This window comes from Macaca thibetana, chromosome 13 (genome assembly GCF_024542745.1).
Source record: "Macaca thibetana thibetana isolate TM-01 chromosome 13, ASM2454274v1, whole genome shotgun sequence".
NCBI classification, from domain to species: domain Eukaryota; kingdom Metazoa; phylum Chordata; class Mammalia; order Primates; family Cercopithecidae; genus Macaca; species Macaca thibetana.
Genome location: NC_065590.1, coordinates 102,773,011 through 102,799,754, shown reverse-complemented (window position 1 = coordinate 102,799,754; position 26,744 = coordinate 102,773,011). Strand labels below are relative to the sequence as shown.

The 26,744-nt window shown below is 37.0% G+C and overlaps 1 protein-coding gene across 1 annotated transcript in view; it reads right to left on the bottom strand.

The window, feature by feature from the left end:
• The window catches only part of ADI1 (acireductone dioxygenase 1), an 847,802-nt gene extending 832,205 nt beyond the window's left edge, over positions 1 to 15,597 (bottom strand). The window contains exon 1 of the mRNA XM_050754064.1: positions 15,579 to 15,597. Coding sequence (XP_050610021.1) covers positions 15,579 to 15,588 — 10 coding nt within the window. The 5' untranslated portion in view covers positions 15,589 to 15,597. The remainder of the gene's footprint in view (positions 1 to 15,578) is intronic.
• Positions 15,598 to 26,744: the final 11,147 nt, after the last annotated feature.

Below are 26,744 nucleotides of genomic sequence, written 5' to 3'. Positions count from 1 at the left end.
ATTAAAAGTATTCATTTATTGAAATTCTTTTTGGAAACAATGGTGCCAACTCAGGGTTTCTGGAAGTTAGCAAAGTGTTTCTATTAACAAATAATATATAGCAAAAGTAGTTTTCTGAAAGTGAAGGATCCACACAGAAAGCAAATGAGAAACATAATATTTTAAATGCCATTAATTCATTAACTGCTGGTTTTCCAAGTAAATGCCAAGGCTAGAGTTTTATTTCTTAACATTTGTATTTGGGGTTCCTGCTCTTAACTTACAGGTTTCAGTGTTAGATCACAGATAGCTTGATTTTTATGCAGCCCTGGAAGGGAAATGCCTCATAGACTGAGCAAAAGAAATGCTATTTGAAGCAATTTTTTTTTTTTTAATTTCTTACTCTCTTCCAATGAAGAGAAATGAAGCAAATTCCAGTGAACTTAAGTGAGCCTGTGTTGAAACAGTGTTGAGACAGAGGCAGGCTGCCCATAACTGAGCTAACCTGGCTAAGCTAAGCCTGGGAAGGCCACTTTAGACATGACCAGGTGGAATCCTGTGTTTGGACCTGTCTCCCTTTATCACCACTCTTGGACTCTTAAAGTACTCTGTGACAAGACTTGAAGCTCTAAGTTCCTGAGATAGACCTCTCCTCTGCCATCTTTGCCATTTTGAAGCATGAATTATTCGTTCACATACCAGAAGGGGCTGTCTTTACAGATCATTTTTACTCAATGATGCGAAGAGAGGCTTACATTCTAAGCTCTTGGTATTGTCAACAGAGAATTAAGTAAGATTACCAATGTACAGTACTTATAGTGCTTGCCAAAAACCTATAATAAGCATTTTATAAGTGTTAGTGTTTTCCCACTGGCATAAGAAATAATAGATGACAAATAAATTAGGACATATGAAATATCACTCTAAATCTGTTATCTTATAAATTTTAAGTGTGAAATATTGTAAATATACAGAAGTACAGAGTGACGCAGTGAACACTAGTCTTAATACAAGTCATCTTGCTTCAGATCATAGTTGAAAGAAATAAGATGGTAAAATTACAGATAAAGTCACTCCATCCCTATTCCTGCCTTCCTGGGACAATAAAAGGATTTCTGATCATTTGGTTGTATATCTTTGCATGCTGGCAATTTTCGATAGAATGCTAGACATTGTCATGATATTACCATTTTTCATAAGGGGGTTTATTTTTCTCTGGCAGTGGAATAAATCAAGTAATTAATGCAATTAATTAAACTAATTAATACAATTAATATAAAACACTTGGGACAGTGCTTTCAACACTGTGCAGAAATTCAATACACAGTACACATTTTTTTCCATGTCTTTCCAACTCTACTTCATCTTACATGCACGCATGCGTGCACGTGCACACACACACACACAAACACACGAAACTGATATACTTGAGGCATCACTCAGGACTCTCAATGGCTTCTATTTCTTACAGTATAAAAGTAACCAAGCTCAGCACACAGGTCTTCTTAGTCTGGTTCAGTCTGTGTTTCCTGGATCAGTTTTCTGTGCTTCTTCGTAAACACAATCTCTAAGAGACTGCTCTCTCTGTCCCAAAACTGCCATATACTTATCCTATTGCTTCTTTTGGTTCTGAATCTTTACTTTAGCCATTACTGCCCCTTCCTTTTATCTCTGACCATCTGAACTTTTCAAATCTAGCTCAAAACTATTGTCATGTTGTGGCCACAACATGGTTCTGATTTTCTTTATTTTCTGTGTAATTAAATTATTGTGGCAAATGACTATCTCCTGTTTGCTGATTTTTCTATATTTGTCAGATATTTTTCTTTTTATCTCTCTATGCCTTTTCTTTACAATTGAACAATAAGGATATGGAAACAGGTCTTAGCACTTTATTGAGCATGGAGTAGTTTTTCAGTGAACAATTGTACTGATATATAATGTGTAAGGGAGGACTAAATTATTTTAATGTTGTTTAGACATTAGGCATATTTATAAAAGCAGTTTTTGAAAATTTTTATTCACCTGTACCACTTGGAAAATATCTGCAGTACTAGTGAGTAACCAGTTCCCTAATTCATTTTGAGAAACACGAAACCCTGGACAATATAGAAAAGAGAGCAGTTACTTAATCATTTACTCTAGTATGTTTGTCATCAAAGTATTTTATGTTTTGCCATAAAGCCTTAGTAATTCATCATATAGTTAACCTTACCAATTGGTCACTAACAGTGACAGTATAAAAAGATATTTCCTTCTTTTTGCTCAGGAACGTCTTGGCAATAAGAGATTTCTAACAATAATCAACATGAAGATTATATTGTTATTTCAATGATACAACATTTACAAAGTTATTTTGTCATTGATTAGCAAACTCTAACTAGTGGTTTATGGCACAAAGTCATGAATTTTAATTTGTGTTAGAATTGTTTATGTTCCTTGTATTAATCAGGGTTCTCCAGGGGGACAGAACTAATAAGATAGATGCATATATAAAGGGGAGTTCATTAGGGAGTATTGACTCACACAGTCACAACGTGAAGTCCCACAATAAGCCATCTGCAAGCTGAGGAGCAAGGAAGCCAGTTTGAGTCCCCAAATCTCAAAAGTAGGGAAGCTGACAGTGCAGCCCTCAGTCTGTGGCCAAAGGCCTGAGAACCCCTCGCTAACTAGTGGTGTAAGTCCAAGGGTCCAACAGCTGAAGAACTTGGAGTCTGATATTCAAGAGGAGGAAGCATCCAGCATGGGAGAATGATGAAGGCTGGAAGACTCAGCAAGTCTGCTCTTTGTGACTTTCTTCTGCCTATTTTACTCTAGTCACGCTGACAGCTGATTAGATGGTGCCCACCCACCACACTGAGTGTGGGTCTGCCTTTCCGAGTTCACTGACTCAAATGTTAATCTTTGGCAACCCTCACAGGCACACTCAGGAATAATACTTTGCATCCTTCAGTTGAATCAAATTGACACTCAGTATTAACCATCACACTGCTGGTTCCACCGGTACATGAAGTTCTACTATAACTATTTGTCAACAGCATTGGAACTCCTTTTTGATAAACTCATTTGAGTCTTGCTTGTCAGTTGGTTTGTTTCCATTTTTTAGGAGAATTAACCAAAATCTTTTTTGCTTATGTGTCAAGAAACTACACTTACCGATTATTATATATGTGTTTTACATATGGCAAAATAAATATATTAATAACAGATTAGGATGCCTTAGTATGTAGACTGGATTACATGGATTTCTAGAACTTTAGAAGATTTTGGGACTAAGGCAGTGGCTCTCCATCTTATTTAATAATAAAAATGCTTATTTTAAATATGATAGAAAAAGAATTATTGGTTGAGATACAAATATTTTCAGGAACAGATTACAGTGTTATAAATTATATACTATTATTCTTTCTTCACATGAATTAACCTTTAACTAAAGTATAAGAAAGTCTGAGACAGTCCAGCTGTATTTTCAGGATGTGTAAGACTAGAAGCCAAGAAGTGAGGCCCTTCAGGGAGCACAGGCCATGTCTTCATCATCTGGAATGTTTGACACACCCAACAAACGCTTGTTGAAGGCCCTAAATTCCAGTCTAACCTTTAGTCCGATGTCTATGACTCATTTTGGGTGAAGAAAGTTAACCAACTCACGTGAGTCTCAGTTTATCATTTGTAAAATAAGGACAATCCTTTTGACCCTATTTATCCAAAGAACAATGCTTGTAATTCTAAAGCCTTCAGTCACATGAAGTTGTTGGCATCCAAGACGAGCTTTCCTTTCCTTGGAAATACTAATGTGACAAGTAAAAATTCTAGGTTAAATATCCATAGTTTAAATAGACATTGTAATATTCGTGTTTAACACACATTTAATTAGTATCCATGACTTAAAGAATAAAACTGCAAACCCACCACCTCTAACAACACTGAATAAACACCAGGTTGGAAAAATACATGGTAGTTTGGGGAAACATAAGCTAAAAGCAATGAGCAAACATATTAATTTTTTCTAGTATATTGATTATTAGGCACTGCAGTAAAGGCTGGAGAAAGAGACGTAGATCAAAAAGACAGCAGCAAAACCACAATGACAGTAAGTTACCATTGACCATTGGATGTTCACTCTGGCAGACTTCAGCAGTAAATCTCTTTTGAAAGTTGAGGAAACTAGCCCCAGGGAGTTTTTTTTTTTTTTTTTTTTTTTTTTTGAGACGGAGTCTCGCTCTGCCGCCCAGGCTGGAGTGCAATGGCCGGATCTCATCTCACTGCAAGCTCCGCCTCCCGGGTTCACGCCATTCTCCTGCCTCAGCCTCCCGAGTAGTTGGGACTACAGGCGCCCGCCACCTCGCCCGGCTAATTTTTTGTATTTTTAGTAGAGACGGGGTTTCACCGTGTTAGCCAGGATGGTCTCGATCTCCTGACCTCGTGATCCGCCCGTCTCGGCCTCCCAAAGTGCTGGGATTACAGACTTGAGCCACCGCGCCCGGCCGCCCCAGGGAGTTTTAAGTGGCATTCAAAGTCACATAACAAATTTGTGCCATAGATGCCCAGCGTTCAGGTCTTGGATTCCGTAGATACTGCCAGTGATTGTCAAGCTGAGTCTGTGAAATCCTCCAAGGTTACTGCAGGTATAGAGAAAAAAAGGAATAAACTGAGTAGAGCTTAAGCTCCTCAAATCTTCCCCTGTCTTTTATTTTTTATTTTTATTTATTTCTTTTAAAAACCTCATTTTTAAATTTAAATTTAAATTGTTCTGGGGTACATGTGCAGGATGTGCAGGTTTGTTACATAGGTGAACGTGTGACATTGTGGTTTACTGCACCTATCAACCTATCACTTAGGTATTAAGCCCAGCTTCTATTAGCACTTTTTCCTATTACTCTCCCTTCCCCCACCCCACTGCCCAAAAGGCCCCAGTGTGTGTTATTTCCCCCCCTGTGTCCATGTGATCTCATTCTTCAGTTCCCACTTATCAGTAAGAACATGTGGTGTTTGGTTTTCTGTTCCTGCATTAGTTCGCTGAGGACGTTGGCTTCCATCTTCATCCATGTCCCTGCAAAGGACGTGATCTCATTCTTTTTATGGCTGATTAGTATTCCATGGTGTATATGTGCCACATTTTCTCTAACCAGTCTATCATCGATGGGCATTTCGCTGATCATTAAAGAAATGCAAATCAAAACCACAATAGATACCATCTTATGCCAATCAGAATGGCCATTATTAAAAAGTTAAGAAACAACAGATGCTGGTGAGGCTGTGGAGAAATAGGAACTCTTTTATACTGTTGGTGGGAATGTAAATTAGTTCAACAACTGTGGAAGACAGTATGGCGATTCCTCAAAGATCTAGAATCAGAAATGCCATTTGACCCAGCAATCCCATTACTCAGTATATACCCAAAGGAATATAAATCATTCTATTACAAAGATACATGCATGTGTGTGTTCAGTGCAACACTATTCACAATAGCAAGGACATGGAATCAATACAAATCTTTTATTTTTACATTCAGTTTAGTTCTTCAACCTCAAGAATAATTTTGAATTATTTAAAACGATTTCAAATATGTATTTAATTTATTCATCCTTTGATAATAAACTCTGCAAAACAAAAACCACTATAAAATAAGTTGGAATTTACTGAGCAGCCCCTGGGTGCCAGGGGTTAGTTGTTGTATATCACCTGTTGTATGAGAGTGGCTTAAAGACAAATCAGGCCAAAAATTTTAAGTGATAATCATTATAAGATGTCAAAAAGTGGAGTTTCATGTAATTTCTGAAATAAAGCAGATTAGACTCAGGCTAAACAGGACATTCAGTTGTCTCCTACATTGCTGCCACTCCAAAGCACCACATTGGCTTATGACATGTATGTAATGAGCCCAAGTAGAGCCCAATTAGACTTGAGGGCTAATGGCCTTCAGAAACCAACTTTCTGTTCACAAGTAGTAAATTGGTCAATTAGCATCCTAGGGTGACTCCATGGTGGCGTGATGATAGCTTCCTGCAGCCTCTTGGACTCAGATGATCCTCCCAAGTCAGCCTCCTGAGTAGCTGGGACTACAGGCATATGCCACTACATCTGACTAATTTTTTTTTTTTTTACTTTTTGTAGAAATGGGGTCTTACTGTGTTGCCCAGGCTGGTCACAAACTCCTGGCCTCAAGGCATCCTGCCTTGGCCTCCCACAGTGCAGGGATTATAGGCATGAGCCACCATACCCAGCCTTGTTGGGTCTTTTGATTACAGATTTAATCTCATTATTTGTTATTAGTCTGTTCATGATTTCTATTTCTTTTTGATTCAGGCTGGGTAGGATTTATTTTGTCCATTTTGTTAACTCCTTTCTGTTTGTCTTATAATCCTTTTGCTCTACTTTTTTTCTATCTTCCTTTGTGTTTCATTGTTTCTTTTATTAATAGGCTATTCCCTTCCTGTTTTGGGTGCAACTTATATAGACATTTTCTTTGTGATCACCGTGGGGTTTCCATACAATATCTTACAGTTATTACCCTTTCTTCTAAGGTAATAACAGTTTAAATTTGCTTGTGGCTGGGCACGGTGGCTCATGCCTGTAATCCTATCACTTTGGGAGACCAAGGTGAGCAAATCACAAGGTCAGGAGTTCGAGACCAGCCTGGCTAATGTGGTGAAACCTCATCTCTACTAAAAATGCAGAAAATAGCTGGGCATGGTGGCAGGTGCCTGTAGTCCCAGCTACTTGGGAGGCTGAGGCAGGTGAATCGCTTGAACCTAAGAGACGGAGGATGCAGTGAGCCAAAATCATGCCACTGCACTCCAGCCTGGGCAACAGAGCAAGACTCCATGTCAAAAAAAAAATTCACTTGCATAAAAGCACCCTACACTTATACCTCTCATGCCTCTACATATGTGTTCTTGTTTTCAAAATGTATACGTACATATGTTATGCATCCATTAACACAATTTTAGTTATAGCTATTTTAATTCCATTGTCTTTTAGTGTTTATAATAGAATTAAATGTGATTTATCTGCCATTGTTAAAATAATACAGTATTTTTCTATATATTCACCTTACCAATGAGCTTTATACTTTCTTATGCTATAATGTTGCTATATAGTGCTCTTTCATGTCAACTTGAAAAACTCCTTTTTCGCATTTCTATAAGGTAGATGCAGTGGTGATGAACTCCCTCAGCATTTGTTGTTTGAGAAAGTCATTATTTCCCCTACCTTACTGAGGAGAGTTTTTTTGGGGAGAGTATTCTCAACTGGCACTTTTTTTTTCTTTTAGAATGTATCATGCCAATTCCCTTTGGCCTGCAAAATTTCTGCTGTAAAATTTACTGATAATAGCATAGGGTTCCCTTGTATATAACAGGTCACTTTTCTCTTCATGCTTTCAAAATTCTTTGTCTTATAGTTCTGAAATTTGATTACAATGTATCTTGGTGTGGGCTCTTTTTTGGGGTTTAGTTTACCTGGTGTCCTTTACCCTTCCTGGATGTAAATGTATATTTTCTTCCTGAGATTTACAAAGTTTTCTGCCATTATTTCTTTAAATAAGCTTCTACTCCTTTCTCTTTCTCTTCTCCTTCTGGAATTCTCATAATTTGTCTATTGGTCCACGGTGTTCAACAGGTCCCTAGGCTATCTTCACTTTTTTAATTTTATTTTTTAAATTTTTTGCTCCCTTGGCTGGATGACTTTCAATGACATGTCTTTGAGTTTTTTGATGCTTTCCTCTGATAATCTAGTCTGCTGTTGTTTAATAATGGTGATAATTTTATAGAAGCATAGCCACAAACTGAATCTTTTTGTCGTTCTTGAAGAAAAATGCTGCCGAAATACTTTCATAAGCAGACTTAAGGTTATTGCAATAATTACTGTTTTATACTTTTCACTTCTGATATTATGCATCTGTCTATACACTCAGTGGAGAGAATTTGCTTATAAGGTTTGGTCCAATAACTGTGGCAAAGGAACAATTTAATGGGTTTGAGTAATGGAAAATTCTATTTTTATTTTCTCCTTTTCTTTACTACTTTATTTTTCCTTTATTAATGTATTCTAAGTTTTCTCTAGATCAGAGAAGATTGATTATGGATGATTTTAATGTTATTCTTCTTAATGAAGTTTTCAGATGGCAAGATACCAAGTGGACAATTGGCTTTTCATTCATTAGCAGAAGATATTTAAAACATCCAAAAAAGCTTTCTCTTAAAAGATTAAAGACCTGATTTACATTTAAAAACTAAACAGTAAATATGACTTTAAAAAATAATTCTCTTTACCATTATACATGTTAGTACTCAAAGCAATTCTATAAAAAGAACATCATGTAAGTTAATCCATATCATTATGCTTTATAATTGTTTTTTACATTACAAACATTTGTTGGCTCAAAATAAATATAATAATTTTAGTATAGTTTATACACAACAGTTCCTTCATATCTATGGAGGATGTGTTCCAAGACCCTTAATGGATGTTTGAAATTGTAGATAGCGTTGAACCCAATTGTTGTCATTTGGAACAAATTTTTGTCATGTTTTTAACCCCAAAGGTTAATGCCTTTTTCATCGTAAGCACTTGCCACACACGTTAGTTTTAATGTCTGTAGTTTGAGTTACAACATGAAAACTAGCACTCATTTCTTTTTCCTTTTTCACAATTTTAACAATAGGATATTCGATCTTACTATCTTAGCAATCTTAGCAACCTCAATATACACTGTTTTTCTTAAGTTGAGAACTTTCACCTTTCCATTTAAAGGAGGCACTTTACAGCTTCTCTTTGGAATATGTGAATTGCCAGCATCACTGTTCTTGTGCTTTGGGATCATTAGTCAGTAAAATAAGGATTACTTAAACACATGCAGTGTGATATTATTATGGTAAATCTGAGAACTGAGTCAGCTACTGACTCATGGGCAGGTAGCTTTTAAAGTGTAGATAGGCTGGACAAAAGGATGATTCACATCCCACGTGGGATGGAGTGAAATGGTACGATATTTTATTATGCTACTTAGAAGGCAAGGAATTTAAAAATGTATGAATTGTTTATTTCTGGAAATTTTCATATGGTGTTTTTATATTGCCATTGGTCACGGGGCACTGAAACTGCACAAAGTGAAACCTTGGATAAGGGACATACCCTTTTTAATATGCCAGTTAATCATCATGCTGTTTTCTTATGCTGCCTATCTAAACATTCTCAGTAATGGTTTTTATTGAAAAATTGGCAGCTTTTGCTATAATGAATCAATATTGTAAACTGTCATTCATTGATTATATATGTGTATATATCTAAATTTTTAAGAGACTTTAATATACAAAGCAAATGAGAAGATATATGACTCCAAGTGGCATCCTGATTGCCTGATAACATTTTGTGTGTCTATTTTTAAATTTATATATAATACAAATATCAATAATACAAATATAAATACAAATACCACTTTTTTGGTTTTCTATTTCTGAGTTTTGACAAATGCATAGTCATATAATGACCAATATAATCAAGATGCGTAACTGGTCTATGACCCCCATAAATTAGTTTGGTTCTGTCTCTTTGTAGTCAGCCTCTCTCCTCACCCTCAAAAGCTGGCAACCACTGATGTTTTCCACCCATATAATTTTATTTTTTCATAATGTCATATAAATGGAATCATATATTATACAATGTTAAAAGTTTGACTTCTTTTACTTAACATAGTACATTTGAGAGTCATCCATGTTATTTCATGTATCAATGGTTTGTTCATTTATATTGCTGAGTAGTAGTACGTTGTATGAAGGTACTGCAATTTATTAATCTATTCATAGGCTAAAGTACAATCATGTTATATCTGGTTATTAGAGTATAAGAATAATGCTGCTATAAATATTTACATGCACATGTTTGTGCAAACATTTTCAATTAGTCTTTGGTTAATCTTTTCTGCCTCTTAGTAGTATCTTTAATAGAACAATTTAAAAAAATATGAAGTCCAATTTATTATTTTGCTTCTATGAATTGTGCTTTTGGTGTTGTATCTAGGCACCCTTTGCTTAATCCAATGACACAAAGGTATTTTTACATGTTTTCTTCTATAGTTTTATGTTTTGTATAAGTTTTTGTAAGTATTGCATTTTACATTTATGACATATTTTGAACTTTTTGTATGTAGTATGAGTTATGGGTTCCAGTTCATTGTTTTGAATGTGAATAGACGTTTTGCCACCACTTCTTTAAAAATACTTATTCTTTCTCTTTTAAGTTGCCTCCACACCCTTGTTAAAAATAAACCACACACAAGCATGGCTATTTCTGAATGTTCTATTCTATTTCATTGACCTTTATAACTATTCTTCTAATGCTATTATAAATGAGACTTCTAAATTTGTTTTTCTGATTTTACTACTGTCATATAGTACATTTCATTTTTTATTGACTTTGGATTCTATAATCTTGCTAAACTTAGTTATCAGTTCTAGAAATTTGTATGGCTCTCTTGGGATTTTTAGCATAGACAGCTATGATATTAAAAAAACAAAGTGTTAAAATTATTAAATGGCTAGAATTTCTAATACAATGTTTAAAAATGAAAATGGACACTCCTATTGGTTACAATCTTAAGAGAAATAATTGTCTTTCACATTAAGCATGATGTTAGCTATACATTTTTCTACATACGTTTCATCATGTTAAAGCTCTCCTCCAATTCTAGTTTACTGATAAATGTGTGTGTGTTTCTGTGTGTGTGTGTATGTATGGTAATGTTTGGCATGTGTGTATGTGTATATATATATATATATAAAAAATTAGGAATGGATAGTACATTTTTCAAAAGCTTTTTATTTACTAATTGGGATGATTGTGTGTTTTTTCTTCTTTAGTCTGTCAGTATGGCTGTGGAAGGCAGAATGATGGTCCCTTAAAGATCCTCATGTCTTTATCTCTAGAGCCTGTGAGAAAGTTAGATTACATGGCAAAGGAGCATTATAGCTGCAGATGGAATCTCTATCTCTAGAGCCTGTGAGAAAGTTAGATTACATGGCAAAGGAGCATTATGGCTGTAGATGGAATCTCTATCTCTAGAGCCTGTGAGAAAGTTAGATTACATGGCAAAGGAGCATTACGGCTGTAGATGGAATTAAAATAGTTAATTAGGTAACCTTCAGGTGAGAAGACTGTTCTGATATATGGATGGGCCTGATACAAAGGAGGGGCCATAGAAGTGAAAAGACAGGCAGCAGCAGAGAGCTAGAGGGAGATGTGACCACAGAAGGAAGGTCAGTGATCTGAGAAGAGACTCAACCTGCGATTATCTGCTTTGAAGATGTAGGAAGTGGCCATGAGCAAAGGATTGTGTGACCTCTAGAAGCAGAAAAAGAGAAGAAAATGGCTTTTCCTTTAGAGCCTCCAGAAAGAAATGCAGCCTTTCTGACATCTTGATTTTAATCCATTAAGACCCATGCCAGAATTCTAACCTAAAGACCTGCAAGATCACAAATTTGTGGTGTTGTAAGCCACTAAGTTTGTGGTCTTTTGTTATAATACCAATTTAAAATAAATACAATGATTAATTACACAGTTTGATTTTCAATTGTTTAACTACATTTGCATTCCAACCATGGTGTATTTTGTTATTTTTATATATGGAGAGGGACTCAATTCACTAAGTTTCTACCTGTGTTCATAATGGATATGAGTTCGTAATTTTGTTTTCTTATAAAGTCTTCATCTAGATCCTTATCTGAATAATTCTGGCCTTATAAAAATATAGCCAATTATTCTCTCCTCTTTGCTTTTCAAGAAGAGATTGTGTGGAATTCAAATTATTTTTTAATTAAATGTTTGGTGGAAGCCATATAGGCCTGGAGTTTTAATTGAACATTCATTTTCTGTTGGAGATATAGGACTTTTTAGGTTATTTATTTCTTTTGGGGTGAATTTTGGTAGTTTATGTCTTTCAAAGAATTGTTCTACTTTACCTAAATTGATTTATGAAGTAAAATTATTTGTAGCTTATCTAATTATTCTAACATCTGTGGTATCTGTACTCATATCACCTATTTCATTCCTGATGTTGGTAATTTGTGTCTTACCTCTTTTTTTATTGGTCAGTCTTGCTTGAAGTGTACAAGTTTTTCTCTTTGTAAAGAGCTAGCTTTTGATATTAATTATTTTTCTATTATTTATTACTTTCAAATTCACTCGTTTTTAATCTTTTTACTTCTGTTTTCTTTGAAATCAATTTACTCTGTTTTCTGGCTTATTAAAGGAGAAGCATATATTTTTATTTTGAAGACTTTTTTTAAATGAATATAAACCTTTCAATGATCTAAGTCTTCCGTTAAGCACTTCTTTAGATGAATCCCACAAATTTTAATATGGTATGTTTTTATTTTCATGCAGTTTAAATATTTCCTAATTTACCTTGGTGCTTTTTCTTTATTTCTAGTTTTATGTTGAAGTATATTATTTTTCAGAAATTTGGGGATCTTCTAAATGTCTCTCTGTTATTTATATCGAGTTTAATTCCCTTATGTCAGATAACATATTTTGTGTTACTTCAATACTTATAAATTTATTATGGTTTCTTTTATACCTGAAACATAGTATAACTTGGCAAATGTTTCACGTGCTCTTGAAAAAAAATGTACATTCTACTGTTGTTTGGTGGAGAGTGAATAAATTCCAATTATTTTAATTTGGTTAAAACTTGACCAAGTCTTCTACATCCTATGTGTACCTTAAGGAAAACATAAGTAATCTTAGAAACTTGAAGGATCAGCACTTAATAATAATAGACTCAACTAGCTGCTTTCTTTTTATTTGCAGATAGTCCTATATATCAGAAATTTGGGTATAGTGTGCCTGGGTTGTTATAGTATCAAAAAGGTTTGCGTAGTAAAACTAGTCACAAAGTAAATAAACAAAAAATCAGTAGAATTAATGGAGGAAAGTATGACAAATCCTCAATAGCATAACATATGAAATATACTTTTCATTATTATGTTGTCAGGCAGACAAAATATTTATATAGCTATAGAAGATTTGAGCAGCATAATTAATAATTCTTAATCAGTTTGATAGTCAGAATTGCAATGTCGCCAAAGATTCCTGTGTGCACCAGTGTACACATACTGTACAAGCCCTTGGGCTTTAGATATGATGGGATTCTGTTTGTGGAATTAGGTTATGTTATGTAAGGTACAAATGTTTTTAAGAAAGGGAAGTGGGCCTGAAATAACTGTGTGATTCTTTAAATCAGAGTATGTGGTCAGAAACAGAAGTCAGAAATTCAAAGTGAGGGGAATTCAACACAATAGTAGCCAAGCACAGTGGCTTACACCTGTCATCCCAGCATTTTAGGAAGCAGAGGCAGGAAGATCCCTTGAGCCAGGCACTCAAGACCAACCTAGGCAACAAGGAAGACTTCGTTTCTTCAAACAAAAAATAGCCAGATGTGGTAGTTTGTGCCTACAATCCCAGCTACTCAGGAGGTTGAGGCAGGAGGATCACTTGCGTCTGGGAGGTTGAGGCTGCAGTGAGCCATGATCTGATTATGCCACTTCATTCCAGCCTGGGTGACAGAGTGAGATCCTGTCTGAAAAATAATAATTAAAAAAGGCAATAGAAATTATTTGTTACTGGCTTTAAATGTGAAGTGAGACACATGTTAAATGTGAGTTGTCTCTAGAGACAGAAAGTGGCCTTTGACCGAGAGCCAGCAACAGGGACCTCAGTCCTAAAATTATAAGAAGTTACATTTGGCCAATAACCTGAGAGGGTTTGGAAATGCACTGTTCCTCAGAGCTTCCAGAAGCAATCAAAGCCTAGCCAGAATCATCATTTCATCCTTGTGAAACCTTGAGCACAGAAGCCAGTCACACCATGCTCAGACTTTGGAGCCACTGTAAGTCACTATGTTTGTGGCCATGTGTCATGTGGCAATTAAAAACCAATAAAAATGGATAGGAATATATGTACCAAAAGTCATACAAGGCCCTTATAGGAAAAATTAGTAAAACTCAATATTATGAAGATAAGAATTTTCACCAAAATTTTATGGAGGTTCAATGATATTCCCATCAAAATATGAACGTACATTTTGGACTTGAAAACACTATTTTCATATTGACATGGAAAGTCAAGGTATGAAGAGTAGCCACGTCGATTTCAGAGAACAAAGAGACAGCTTGGTAAGAGTATAAATTGGTAAAGCATTTCTAGCAACTCTAAATCTAGGAATTTAACATAACAAAAAATGTAAATGTGCCAATCCTCTCCCCACCACACATACCAATTCATAAGAAGTATTTCTTAAAGATTTTAAGACAATTCCATACATTCATACATGTATACATAAAATGCCCTTTCCAAGTAGACTTATTAAGGACATTACATAGTGTTCTTATAAAAAGAAAAGTTACCAGTCACCAGCCATTATTTCCCTGGAATAATACCCACTGCATATTTTAAGTGAAATAACGGAGTAAAAGTTAGGTACACTAGAATATAAAAGTTGATCTTTTTTATTTTATTTTTTCTGATGAGATAAGAAAAAATTATCTACTGATACCAGTCTTGGACAAAATCTTCATGTATGCTTGACAGAAAATGATTTAGTGTCATCAAAGCATACTCATGTATCACATGTTTGTCTTCTAAAGAAAACAGATATTATTAAATCATAGGCACTTAGTTCATCAAGATAGGTTTAGGCATGTAAATTACAGAGTATCAGCTAAGGAAGAACCACACTGTTTTGCATAATAAAATGGCAAGTTACTGAGAAATATGTCAGAAGAACCTGTTGATGAAGAAAGGGCATAGAAAGAAATGTAGGGAACTTTATGATTGACGCTATATTGTACTTGAGGAAGAAAATAAATTTTAATGGAGATTTTTTTTTTTTACTCTGGTATGTGCAATATAAACAGTCTCATTCATATCCCTTATGAAGTCTGCAATAATTTCTGTGTAGCTCACCCCTAATACTTTTGTTGTGAAGAGTTTATGTTGCAAGAGCATGAAAAGAAAGAATATGCTGAATTTTGTATGTATCCAGGACAGACAGAGGCTGCCTACAGGGATTCTGAAGCTAGAGGAAAATGAGACAATGGATGTGACGATTACCTGTGTGAAGAAGTGAAGAGACGCATGCAGCACAACTCTCCATGAAACACACAAACATGTTAAGGGTGGTTGGGCTTGCAGATAATTTCAGCTTCTTTTTATCTGTGTTTTTTTTTTTAAACAAACATGCATTTATGGTTAAAAAATATGTTATTTTCATTTAAAAATCCTGTGCTAATTTGGGGGACTCTTTTCTACTAACTGAGACTTTAATCTGTGCCGATTGAGCATGGATAACATGCCATGCCTTACGTGATTCTTGACTTAACATTTTATTTTACTCAATGACGCCCCATCAGCCTGGCCAAGGGTGATGGGAGTAATTTTCTCTCAACTGTGCTGGAGCAAAGGCTCCTCTCCCCAGTACTCTGTCTTTCCTTTACCTTTCACAGGCGCAAGCCTACCTTGCAACGTGGAGCCTTGCTACCTTCCCCTGCTTTCTTCCGTTTATCCTTCAGAGAGCTGTACTTCATGAATCTCTGGCATATCTACCCCCACCATAGCATTTCCATCTTCGCAGTCCCAAATGACTCCTGGGTGACATGAGACATCTTCTGTAAGCCTGACCCTTCCACACACACCTTGATGTGTCACCTGCAGTGCCTTTAAGTCATAAAACATCATTCGGTAATTCAATCCCAGCTGACACTCAAGCCAGAAAACACTGCCAAGTAGTCAAGTGAGGTGCAGCTTGTACACAACTGCACAAAGCCAAGAATTCGGAGGATTTGCCTCTCAGCTTTTGCTTGTGGCTCTGTTTGCTTCTCTGTCCGTGCATGATGGTCCTCATCAGCAGCCTCCTACTCTCCTGTACCCACTATCACATTCCCTGGGATGAGCAAGCCTATACATTTGAGATGCCTTAGAGTTTCCCATTAAAATTCTGAAGAGAGCATGTGACATATATGACAATCTCTAATTTGTTGACTACCTGTCCAAGATTTTCTTAAGATGGAAAAAACAGATAATTGGTTTTGTTTACATAATCCCAGCAATGAATGTCAAACCTAGGAAATGCTGGGAGAAATAGGAAAAATATTAATAATAGTCATTGTTGGGTGGTAAGTTTATACTTAAAAAAATTATTGCATACAGTATTTTTGTAATTGGCATATATATCAATCAGAGACAAGTCAGGACACAGAGAACACACATTTATACAGAACAGTTATAAGGAATTGTTAATCTGATATTCCAGAAATGGAATGGCACAAGAAAACACTGAAGTATTATGCAATGACAATTGTATGAAGCAACTGCCACCCCTAGGCTTAAGGGACTGTAGGAAACAGACTGTAATGATTAATACATAGATGCTTGGGGAGGGGCCCTGTGGAGTGGAGAGCAGAGCTAGGAGGTGGAATTGTTGCACACATAGTGTAAGTACTTCTGGAGCTCAGAAGGACCCACAAAACTGCAACTGGAATCCAGGGCATAGTCATTGCTGATGTATCTCAAGTGTGCAGAAATGGGAGGGAACACTCCCATGCCACTCCAACTCCATCCAGTCTCCCTATGGAGCTCCCTGTTGGCAGAACCAAGGGTGGAGCTAGATGCCCAAGGGGTAGAGAAGCATAGGTTGGAAGCATAGGACCACAGCAGAATACTCAGCAAAGCATGTATAACTTCAACCAGGAAACACCATACACACTTGGTTAAAGGCAACAGAACATCTAATTATTGGATGGGAGCCTGAACAGAGTAAGAGATCTTCGGCAGACGTTCCAAGGTTGACTGGCCACTAACTAGCTAATTGGACTAAGCAAACTGTGATACATCTTCACACAATGCCTGCTTCATAAAACAAACAACAAACAAACAAACTCAGTGAACCTTTGAAGCATAGGAAATCCTAGGAAGTAATCATGAAATATTAATGTTGAGGACTTGGCTTCTAGAAGTCGAGAAGAGAGAGTAAAATTTGGTAATGGCTTTCCCTGTGTTTAGGGCTTGGGTTTTTCTATTTAAAACAGTGAGTGAATGATTTAACCCAGGTACAAATGAGTGAATATGCAAGTGCACTTTGTTGCTGCATTTGGGCAGTTGTGTCTGTCAGCGTCAATGCAGAAAATAGAATCACCTCAGATTATTCAAATAAACAGACTTTAATGAAGAGACGATGCAGGGCTATGGGCACCAATACAGGAGCAATCATGGGCTTCTGAGAACCCAGACACTAGCTCTGGCAGGAAGCCACTGCCATCTCTAGGGATCAGCATCAAAGGCCCGGAATCACATTACCCAGAGCCAAAGAAGAGGTGCTTGCTGGTGAGCGCTATCATTGTGGAAGAACACCGATACTGCCAGAGATGCAGGGCTAAGCCAAGAAGGAGAAGAAAAAACATACCAAACTCTCCTCCAACCCTGGCAGGTTCTCCCATTGGCTGAATCTACCAGTGCTCATTAAAGGAGCCTGGATAATGCAGTTCAATGTAGTAGCCTTTTTGCATGGAGATCAAGGGAATCAGGAATGGGAAATTAAGGCAAGAATAATCAGCACAACAGCCTGAATAAGTTTTCCAGCAAGTCAGTGTAGTAAGAGAACTCGTGAATGAATAGATTTATTTACACAGGTTGTAACTAGCATACGGGATAGGAACAGGTTGGACAAGGGAGAGCTTTTATGTTTTCCTGCCAATAGCCGGCATCTGTCAGGATTTCTAAAAGTTGTATTTTTTTAAAAAAGGAGAATATCTTACATTATCCATTATAAAACTATGTATTCATTTTTATTCGGTTATAAATTACCTATCATGAATTTTACACACTGCCTGTGAAAATAAACCTCCACTTCCCACATGGAGGAGGGCGGGGGGGTCCCTAAAATAGAATCTTTGTTGAAGCTGCTGAAAGTAAGGTGTTTACTTGCAACAATAACAGGTTGAATTGTGTCAAACACAAGCAAAAGAAATAGAAACAAAAGGCTAATACAAATATTTTCCTTGAAACTTGTACAAAATATTATTTCTAAAATACTGTCTGGGAGCCACATTACTGTTAGATTGCCTCAGATTGAGAAGCTCTTTTTAAGATAAATACCTTAAATACATTTTTAAAAATATAAAGATATAATTTTAAAAATTTCATTTAGCAGTTGCAATTATGATAGTCATTACCATTTATTAAATATTTCCAAATCTCTGCCTTCCGGACACAGTCAGAACAGCAATTTCCTTGTGCTGTGCTTCAGTTGTGAGATGTCAACAGAAGAAATGGGTACATTGCTCATTTTTCCCTTCTCTCTTTCCCTATGCCACTGCCAGGAATAATTCTCCAAAGACTGGCTACTCTGTTGGCTTAGGACCTTATTAGACAATGCAGAATAGAACTCCCCATGAATCAAAGTAGACATATTGTTTTAAGCCACCATGATTTAAATTTGTTTTAAGTCAGTATAACTCACCCTGTGCTGTCTGATACAGTAAGTTTTCAAAACAAAAACAATTTATACTTGGAAATCCTGAAATCACCTAAGGACGCAGCTGGCAATGATAATATACCTGAGGCTAAACTCTTCATGATCATGGCTTCATGATTTGAGAAAACTACCTCTACCTCCAACCCCTCCCTTTGCTACACAACATTTTCCAGAACAGAAGCAGAGGCATGAAAGCGTGTTTGTCAGTAATGGAAGTTATTTGTGTCTGCAGTGCTCTGTTGGTCCATAGAGTGCCAGAAGCATACTACGTCCTGTACTGAACGGAAGATGCAACTTAGTGTGTGAGCAGGCAGGGAACAAGCTCCAGTTTTTAGGCTGGCTCCAGTGTTAGATATGGTAAGCATTAAAAGTGAGGGGGCAAAGGGCCTGGTGCAGTGGTTCATGCCTGTAATCCCAGCACTTTGGGAGGCTGAGGCGGGCGGATCATGAGGTCAGGAGATCGAGACCATTCTGGCTAACACGGTGAAACCCTGTCTCTACTAAAAATACAAAAAAATTAGCTGGGCGTAGTGTCGGACGCCTGTAGTCCCAGCTACTTGGGACGCTGAGGCAGGAGAATGGCGTGAACCTGGGAGACAGAGCTTGCAGTGTGTGGAGAACATGCCACTGCACTCCAGCCTGGGTGATAGAGCGAGACTCCGTCTCAAAAAAATAAAATAAGGTGAGAGGACAGAAGGAAGTTTTTGACTTTTTGTGGTATAAAGACTATTAGAAATTCTTAATGTTAGCTTGAAGACATCCAGCTTTCCCTGAACTTGTTAAGCAATCTAAAGTTCTTTGGTGAGAAAGTGGAAGGCAAAAATAATAAGTGACACTTTCCTCTGAATTAGGAAGAGTACCACAGATAAAAATTATTTTCATTCTCTCTATTTCTACCCTGCTTCTATGAATAGGACTTCCCAGTTCTACCTGGATCCACAGCTCCCTAGTGAGAGACTAGCATCTAATCTGAGACTAGGTCTTGCCATTTGGTGAAGTACTGGTCCGTGGGCTACGAATGGAACAATATATGCAGCATTGGAGTTATGACCTAAAGGAGATGGATATGGCCTTCCGTGGTCTTTTTGCATTCCTGCCAGTTTAGATGCAAAATGAAAAAAAAAAGCAAAATAAAAGATTATGGCAGTCGAGTTGGAAGATCCAGTTAGGATCCTGAAGTGAAGCAAAATAAGATTCTGTGTTGTTTATGTCAAGATAATTTGGCGTCTTATTTATTAAAAATAGCAGCTTAGATTATGCATTTATTAGACCAGTTACTATGAACACTATAAGAAAACCAGTTCACACATATTTTTTGTTGTGGCCACTATTGTGTGTTTTTTAAAATCTTTATTTCTTATTAAACTTCAGGTCCAGTGTGTTGAGTTAATCACTCACCTCAGTGAATGGTCTTTTACTGTCACCGATCTACCTGTTTTATTTACTAGCCTGCTATCCATGTTATCTGGGGTTGTTTATTTCACTTCTCTCTGCTTCGGTTTTTTCATTTGTAAAATGAATGTAATAATAGTTTCAATCTCTTAGGGTTGTTCTGAGGATTAAAAAAGTCAATTCGTGCAAAACCCTATATTCAGCATGTAGTAAGTTTCTGTCATTTTTATTAGTTATTATTTGTTTGTATTCTCATTCCCTAATCTTATTTTCTCTGTTCCTGTAAGCAATCTTTTGAATATGTTCATGTGTATCCTTTTGCTTATGTCTGTTCTTATCAAGTATGCATTATGTATTTATGTGCATTCGTTTAAATTTATGTAAATGGTATTACGCTACATAAGTAGTAAAGTTCTAAGATCCACTCAGGTTACTATGAATACTTCTGACCTATTTCTCTGAGCTGCCATGTGGGATGCCATGGTATACACCTGCCACATTTCAGGTACCTACTCTCCCAGTGGGCTGCCAAGGCTGCCGTGGTTCTCCACCATTGCAAACAATGGTGTGATAACAACCTTGAAAAAGTCCACTCTGAACCCATTTGAGAACTTAGTTTAATATATAACCATGAGTAGCCCTGCGTAGGAACAGGCTATGCTTATTTATAATTCGACCAAATTTTCCAAGAATGTTCTTCGAAATGGATTGACCAATTGCTACTCCTCAGCAAATGATTATTCTTATTTCCCCTTATGTACTAAACACTTGTCATTATCCAGCTCTTAAATTGCCAGTCCAATTCTATTTTCACTGAAGAAGGAGTAAGCCACAAAAGAACATCACTACCATGCAATCAATGGAAAAAAAAAAAAAAAAAGCCAGATTATCTGCAAAATCCTAGCACTTTTTAAATCTTTCAGAGAACTCTGGTCGCAAGACAACCAAGGGCACTGAATTCCAAAGAGTGTCAAGGCCTTCTGCGGAGAAACTGGAGACATTTTTTCCTCTTGCAAGAGCAAGGGAGAGATGAAGTATGACGCTGTAGAAATGCAGAAGAAGAAATTAGCTACAAATTTAAGCCATGTCTAAAGGTCTAATATAAGCTAGCATACTCATTTAGAATAATTAGGAGCCTGATAAACAGAGTGAGGATGAGTTCCCGTTCATGTTTCAGCTCTTCTCCGCAGGTCTCTACTAGAGGCTCCCAAAGAAGATCAGGAGCAGGACAAGAGAGAGCTTCCATCAGCCTTCTAGGAAGTAATCAGGCCTCCATCAGCCAGCTGGCTGCAGTGGTTAATATTAAGTGTCAACTTGATTCGATTGAAGGATGCAAAGTATTGTTCCTGGGTGTGTCTGTGAGGGTGTTGCCAAAGGAGATCGATATTTGAGTCAGTGAACTGGGAGACACAGACCCACCCTCAATCTGGGTGGGCATCATCTAATGAGTGGCCAGCATGGCTAGGATAAAGCAGTAGAAGTTGGAGGGACTTTGCTTGCTGAGTCTTCCAGCCTTCCTCTTTCTCCCATGCTGGATGCTTCCTGCCCTTGAACATCAGACTCTGAGTTCTTCAGCTTCTGGACTCTTGGACTTACACCAGTGGCTTGTCCAGGGGCTCTCACACCCTTGGTCACAGGCTGAAGGCTGCACTGTCGGCTTCCCTACTTTTGAGGTTTTGGAACTCAGACTGGCTTCCTTATTCCTTAGCTTGAAGATGGCCTATTGAGGGACTTCACCTTGTGATCATGAGTCAATTCTCCTAATAAACTCCCCCCGCCTCTATATACACACACACACACACATCTGTTATCTATCATCTATCATCTATATAGCTGTCTATCATCTGTCTATCATCTATTATCTATCATATATCTATCATCCATCTATCATCTATTTATCATCTATGTATCTATCATTTATTATCTATAATCTATCTATCTATCTATCTATCTATCTATCTATCTATCTATCTATCTATCTATCTATGTGTCTATCTATCTATGTTCTGTCCCTTTAGAGAACTCGTCTAATACACTAGCTATGTAGGAAGTGATTAGTCACAACTGGGAAGAGGCACAAAACACACTGTACCTTTGAACTTTTTGCCCAAACAAAAACAATATCCTTGAGCTCCCAAGGAAGGAACTGCAAATCTTCTGACCCCAAGGACCCACTGGGGGATCAGTGGAAGTTAAACTCATTTATCTCTGGGTGATGAGCAGGAAACTCTCTTCTGGTCCTTAGTATGCACCACAGGACTAGCGTCAAGACGCACACAACAGAGATCTGCAAGGGGAAGAACAAAAAAAAAAAAAAAAAAAAAAAAATAGAACTTTCTCCAGGAAGCAGGGCTGTAGGAATACTGAAATCTGTGTAGGAACAGAAACAGAAAAACTATTCAACACCCTAGCACTGCTAAAGAAATACAAAGTCTGTGAAAAACTGAAAATAACATTAGTATAACAAAACTCAAACCTAGTGAGATTGATCCAATGTCACACAATAGCTCACAGAAGAAGAGTGTCCATGTCTATGTATAAAACTACTTATTTAAGTTTTTACTGTTCTAAATATGATGTTAGACACTCAGTGAAATACTGCAAGGCACACAAGGTGAATAAAGAAAAAATGGCTCCTTGTTAAGAGACAAAGCTATCAATAGACTCAGACTCAGGGATGACTCAGACGTTCAAACTATGAGGCAGGGACTATAAACTAACAATGATTAATATAATAAATGATCCCATGGAGGAAATATCACAAGCATAAACAGCTGGGGAATTTTAATAGAGATGGAAACTATAGAAAAATTAAATGAAAATGCTTTAAAAAACGAGTAATTTGAACAAGATACATATTTTAAAATTCCACGGTGGGCTTATCAGCAGATTGGAAACAGCTGAAGAAAGAGAATGTGAATCTAGCACTCTATGATTATCCAAAATGAAACACAGAAAAAAAAAACATAAAATGAAACATTGAAGCCAAGAGCTGTGGGAAACTATCCGTGGCAGTTACTAATTTATTGTCTCTGAGTTCCAGCTCCACGCTGCTGCCCCTGCCCTGTGAGAATGGAGCTGGATCCTCCACTACATGGAGCAGACATCCTTGTAGATGTTTGTCCTCTGTGGCTGGCACATAGACTCTGCCAGTAGAGGGTGATAACGAGCCTGTCTCTTCCTAGAGCAGATGTGTTTCCCTTACAGGCTCCTGGAGCACCTACAGCTTCTCCAGGGCTTTGCTCCTGAAGCCCAGTGCTTTTCCTGTACCCCGATCGCACTGCACGTGACGGCCAGTGGGTTCCTCCAACATCTCTTTGCTTTGCAGTAAGTTCCAAGGCACTGCTTCTGTCTATGAATGACTTCTCCAAGATCAGAAAAATATAAACATGTTTTATATAATCAAAAGGGGAAAATGCTCTAACGTTGCAAACAAGTTTATAATCACACAAATAAAAAAAAGTATTGAATACATTTTGGCACAACGTCCAGATTGTAAAATCCTGTGGATTTTTTTTTTTAAAGGAAGAAGAAAAAAATACGTAACTTTATGCAGTATGTTTCCCGTTACTAGTAATATTGCTTTGAAATTTCAAAATTATTTTATATATATTATGAGATAAGGTAAATAAGTAAATACAATAATGGCTTTAGGAAGCAGGCTTTTTAATGTAAAAGAAAATCAACACAGATGTATGGGGGAAACTCTCTAATGTTGAATCTGAGTTCAACAGACGGGTATCACTTTATGAGATTTGGTTTGTTTGTTTCTTGTACTGAACTACTCAATGGACGTATGAGCAATGACCCCTCTGAAGTTATGAAAACAAATACCCAGATCCTAGATTCTGAGTACCATTCCCCATGAAAAGCAATTAGGGCTTCCAAGGAATGGCTGATCCTGGTTCTGGGTTTGGGAAATGGATAAACTACTTTGGACCACCCTTTATACGGCAGTGTGCTAGGGAGTCCTAAATATTACGGGGTCATGTCAAAAAGGCTACAAAAAACATTTATAAGAGGCTCCCATTAGCAAAATTAATGGGACAATTTGAAGATCAAAAATAAGATCTTATTTGTGAAAAAAAATAAAAAAATCTAGGAACTAAAGAAAAAGCAAAACTAACAAAAACAAACATGATACTTTTTTCTTTACACCAGAATGGCAGCTAAAACATAGAAAAGGCATAATACATTAGAGGGAACTGATTTAGGCAAAACTTGCTATTAAAAACCTGTGTGAGGTTGTTTGGAAGGAATATTTTCATAGTGTCCAAATATTTATCCACAGGTTACTTAGTAACTGCAAAGAAAAAAAAAAAAAAAGATGGGCGTTTCTAGTGGAGAGATGATGATAAAACCGAGCCTCCCTGATAGCGGGGTAATCTGACGCATGTGCCTCAGGATGTGATGTCATAGGAGGGACACAACGCCATCTCTAATGGATTATTCCCCAACATTTTTGGTTTGCATCTAATCAAACTTGTAGACCAGAAATAGATGAGGTTTTTACATAAAGGGTTGGAGAGTCCATTTTTTAGGCTTTGTGAACCATATGGACTATCACAGCTATTTAAATCTGACGTAATGTAAAAGCAGGCAATATTTCAATAACTGACTTACAGATGGTTTGGTTGTGTTGCAATCAATGTTTATTTACAAAACAAGTTGGAGACCGGATCTGGGCCATGGCCAGTAGTGTGTTGACTCTTGCTCTCAAGTTAAATTCCAGTTCAAAGAGATTAAAGAAGATTTAAAAGCAAGTGAAATGACATTGTGAGGAGTGACGCTAAGAGGAAACAGTCACAGAAATTTGGAGAATGAGACATCTACAAAATCACTGACCACACAAATAATACAATGTAATTAAAATTAAACGCACGAGAAAACACAGGAGGGAGGCCTGTCCAATAATGAAAGAGATTAAAAATGCATGAAGCTTAATTGGATTTCACATCAAAGGAGGAAGAGGTGGAGGAAGAGAAAGAAAAGAGGGGAAGAAAACCCTCGAGGTAAAAAGACATTCTTTCAAAACTAAGGAAATGTACACATAGGTCACCTATTTATGATGCTATTGAAATTTGTTATTGTTGTGGTCAGCTTTGAAGTGACAGATGGTTATCTGAGAGAATATCCTTATTCTCAAGAGAAGCATGCCAAATTTTATGGAACTAGAGGGTCACACTGTCTGCTACTTATTTTAAATTGTCCAAGGAGAATATATACATGAGAAAATATGTACACTTGACTAAATGGAAATCAGTTTTTTTCATTTATGTCTAGCCTAATATAGGGTATTCATTTCTTTCTACTTTTCTGCATTCTAAAATAAAATCTTGGGAAAAACACATGCAAGTCAAAAAAGAAAGAAAACACAAAAATCTTTATTCTGTTATCACAGTCTTATCTTTATTTTTTTTCCTTCTAGAAAGCCCAGTATATCCTCAAACAATAGGATTTGGGCTGATCGCTCTGATTTTGGTTTTCCAAGTCTCTAATGGAAGTGCTGCCATCCCCAGTCCTCAGCAGACAGTTTACTCACTGATGAAAAATATTCAGAAGCTAACAGAAGTAAAAGAGATGAAAACTCACATTCCCTTAACATGCCATATTAAAAGTGAAATGTGCGAATGTTTGTATTTGGAAGAGGGGGAGAAAAAAGGATTCAGCATCTCAGAAGCCAGTTGGAAGTGTCAGGCCTGGCAGACACAGCTAGTGAGGAATTAAGCACTTGCTTTTCTTAATCACCAAAATATGCTGCTGGAAATCTTTGAACCTCAACCTGAATCCCAGCTGCTTTATGAAAGCTCTCTCATTCTCTCATGACCCATTAAAGAAAGGGGCAGTGTCTCGGCTCCACTAGTTTTGCACAGAGAAGCAGAAGGATAGATTTTTATTTTATTTCTATTTTTTAACTTTCGCTTGACAACGCTAAACCAGTGTGGAATTCTAGAGATAGGCAGGCAGTATCTTTTAGTAGACAAGATACATCTTACAGGAAAATCATGCAGAAGGAGAAGAAAATTAATATAGATGAGTTATCTGTCATCTGCAAGATGTTCCGGAAAGCACGTTTCCTTCTTGGCGTTCCATCCCCATGGGCGCCCTAGATGAGTGAGGATGCCCCTTGCTTTTCCTGCGTGTGCCCCATCATTCTGCTTTCTTGTTCCTTTTATTCAGGAGCCCAAGTGCCAGGCTCCTAGAGAGCAGCTCCTGACAGACTGCTGAGGGACCTTCTATGGGGTTTGTCTTCCCAGTCACATTGATGTATTAACCAATGCTTGTCGCAACAGAAGAGACATGAAGGGCACATTGGGCATCAGTCAAGGAAACTGGAGTTCTGACCTTAACTCCACACCTGTTAGCCTGGAAAATCTTTTCACCTTTCTGGGTTGCAGTTTCTCACCTACAAATACGGCACTTTTCACAGGAAAACATATAGAGAAATCCTGTTTCTAAAGTTGTGTGTCTTTTATGTCTGCAAGCTGAAAACTCAAGAAGCAACAGGACATGACATAAAGTATGAGGCTGTAGAGGCTCCTAGACCTGGAACCCAAAACCAGCTCTGCTTCCAGTAGCACTCAACATTCAACTAGTTGCTCAAATTCTGAGAGCCACAATTACTTATTTGCAAAGTGGGGGAACTAATAGTCAGGAATAAAAATGGTAGGTATTTTGTAAAGCAGATATAGTAACATTATGTGAATATTAGTTTCCTTTGTTACTTGTACTCTGATATCATCCTATTATATTTTGAATTAAAAAATTCAAAATTTTAACTGAAGGATGGTTACACATATATATATAACTTCATTTAAATATGTACATATATCTTCATTTAAATTTA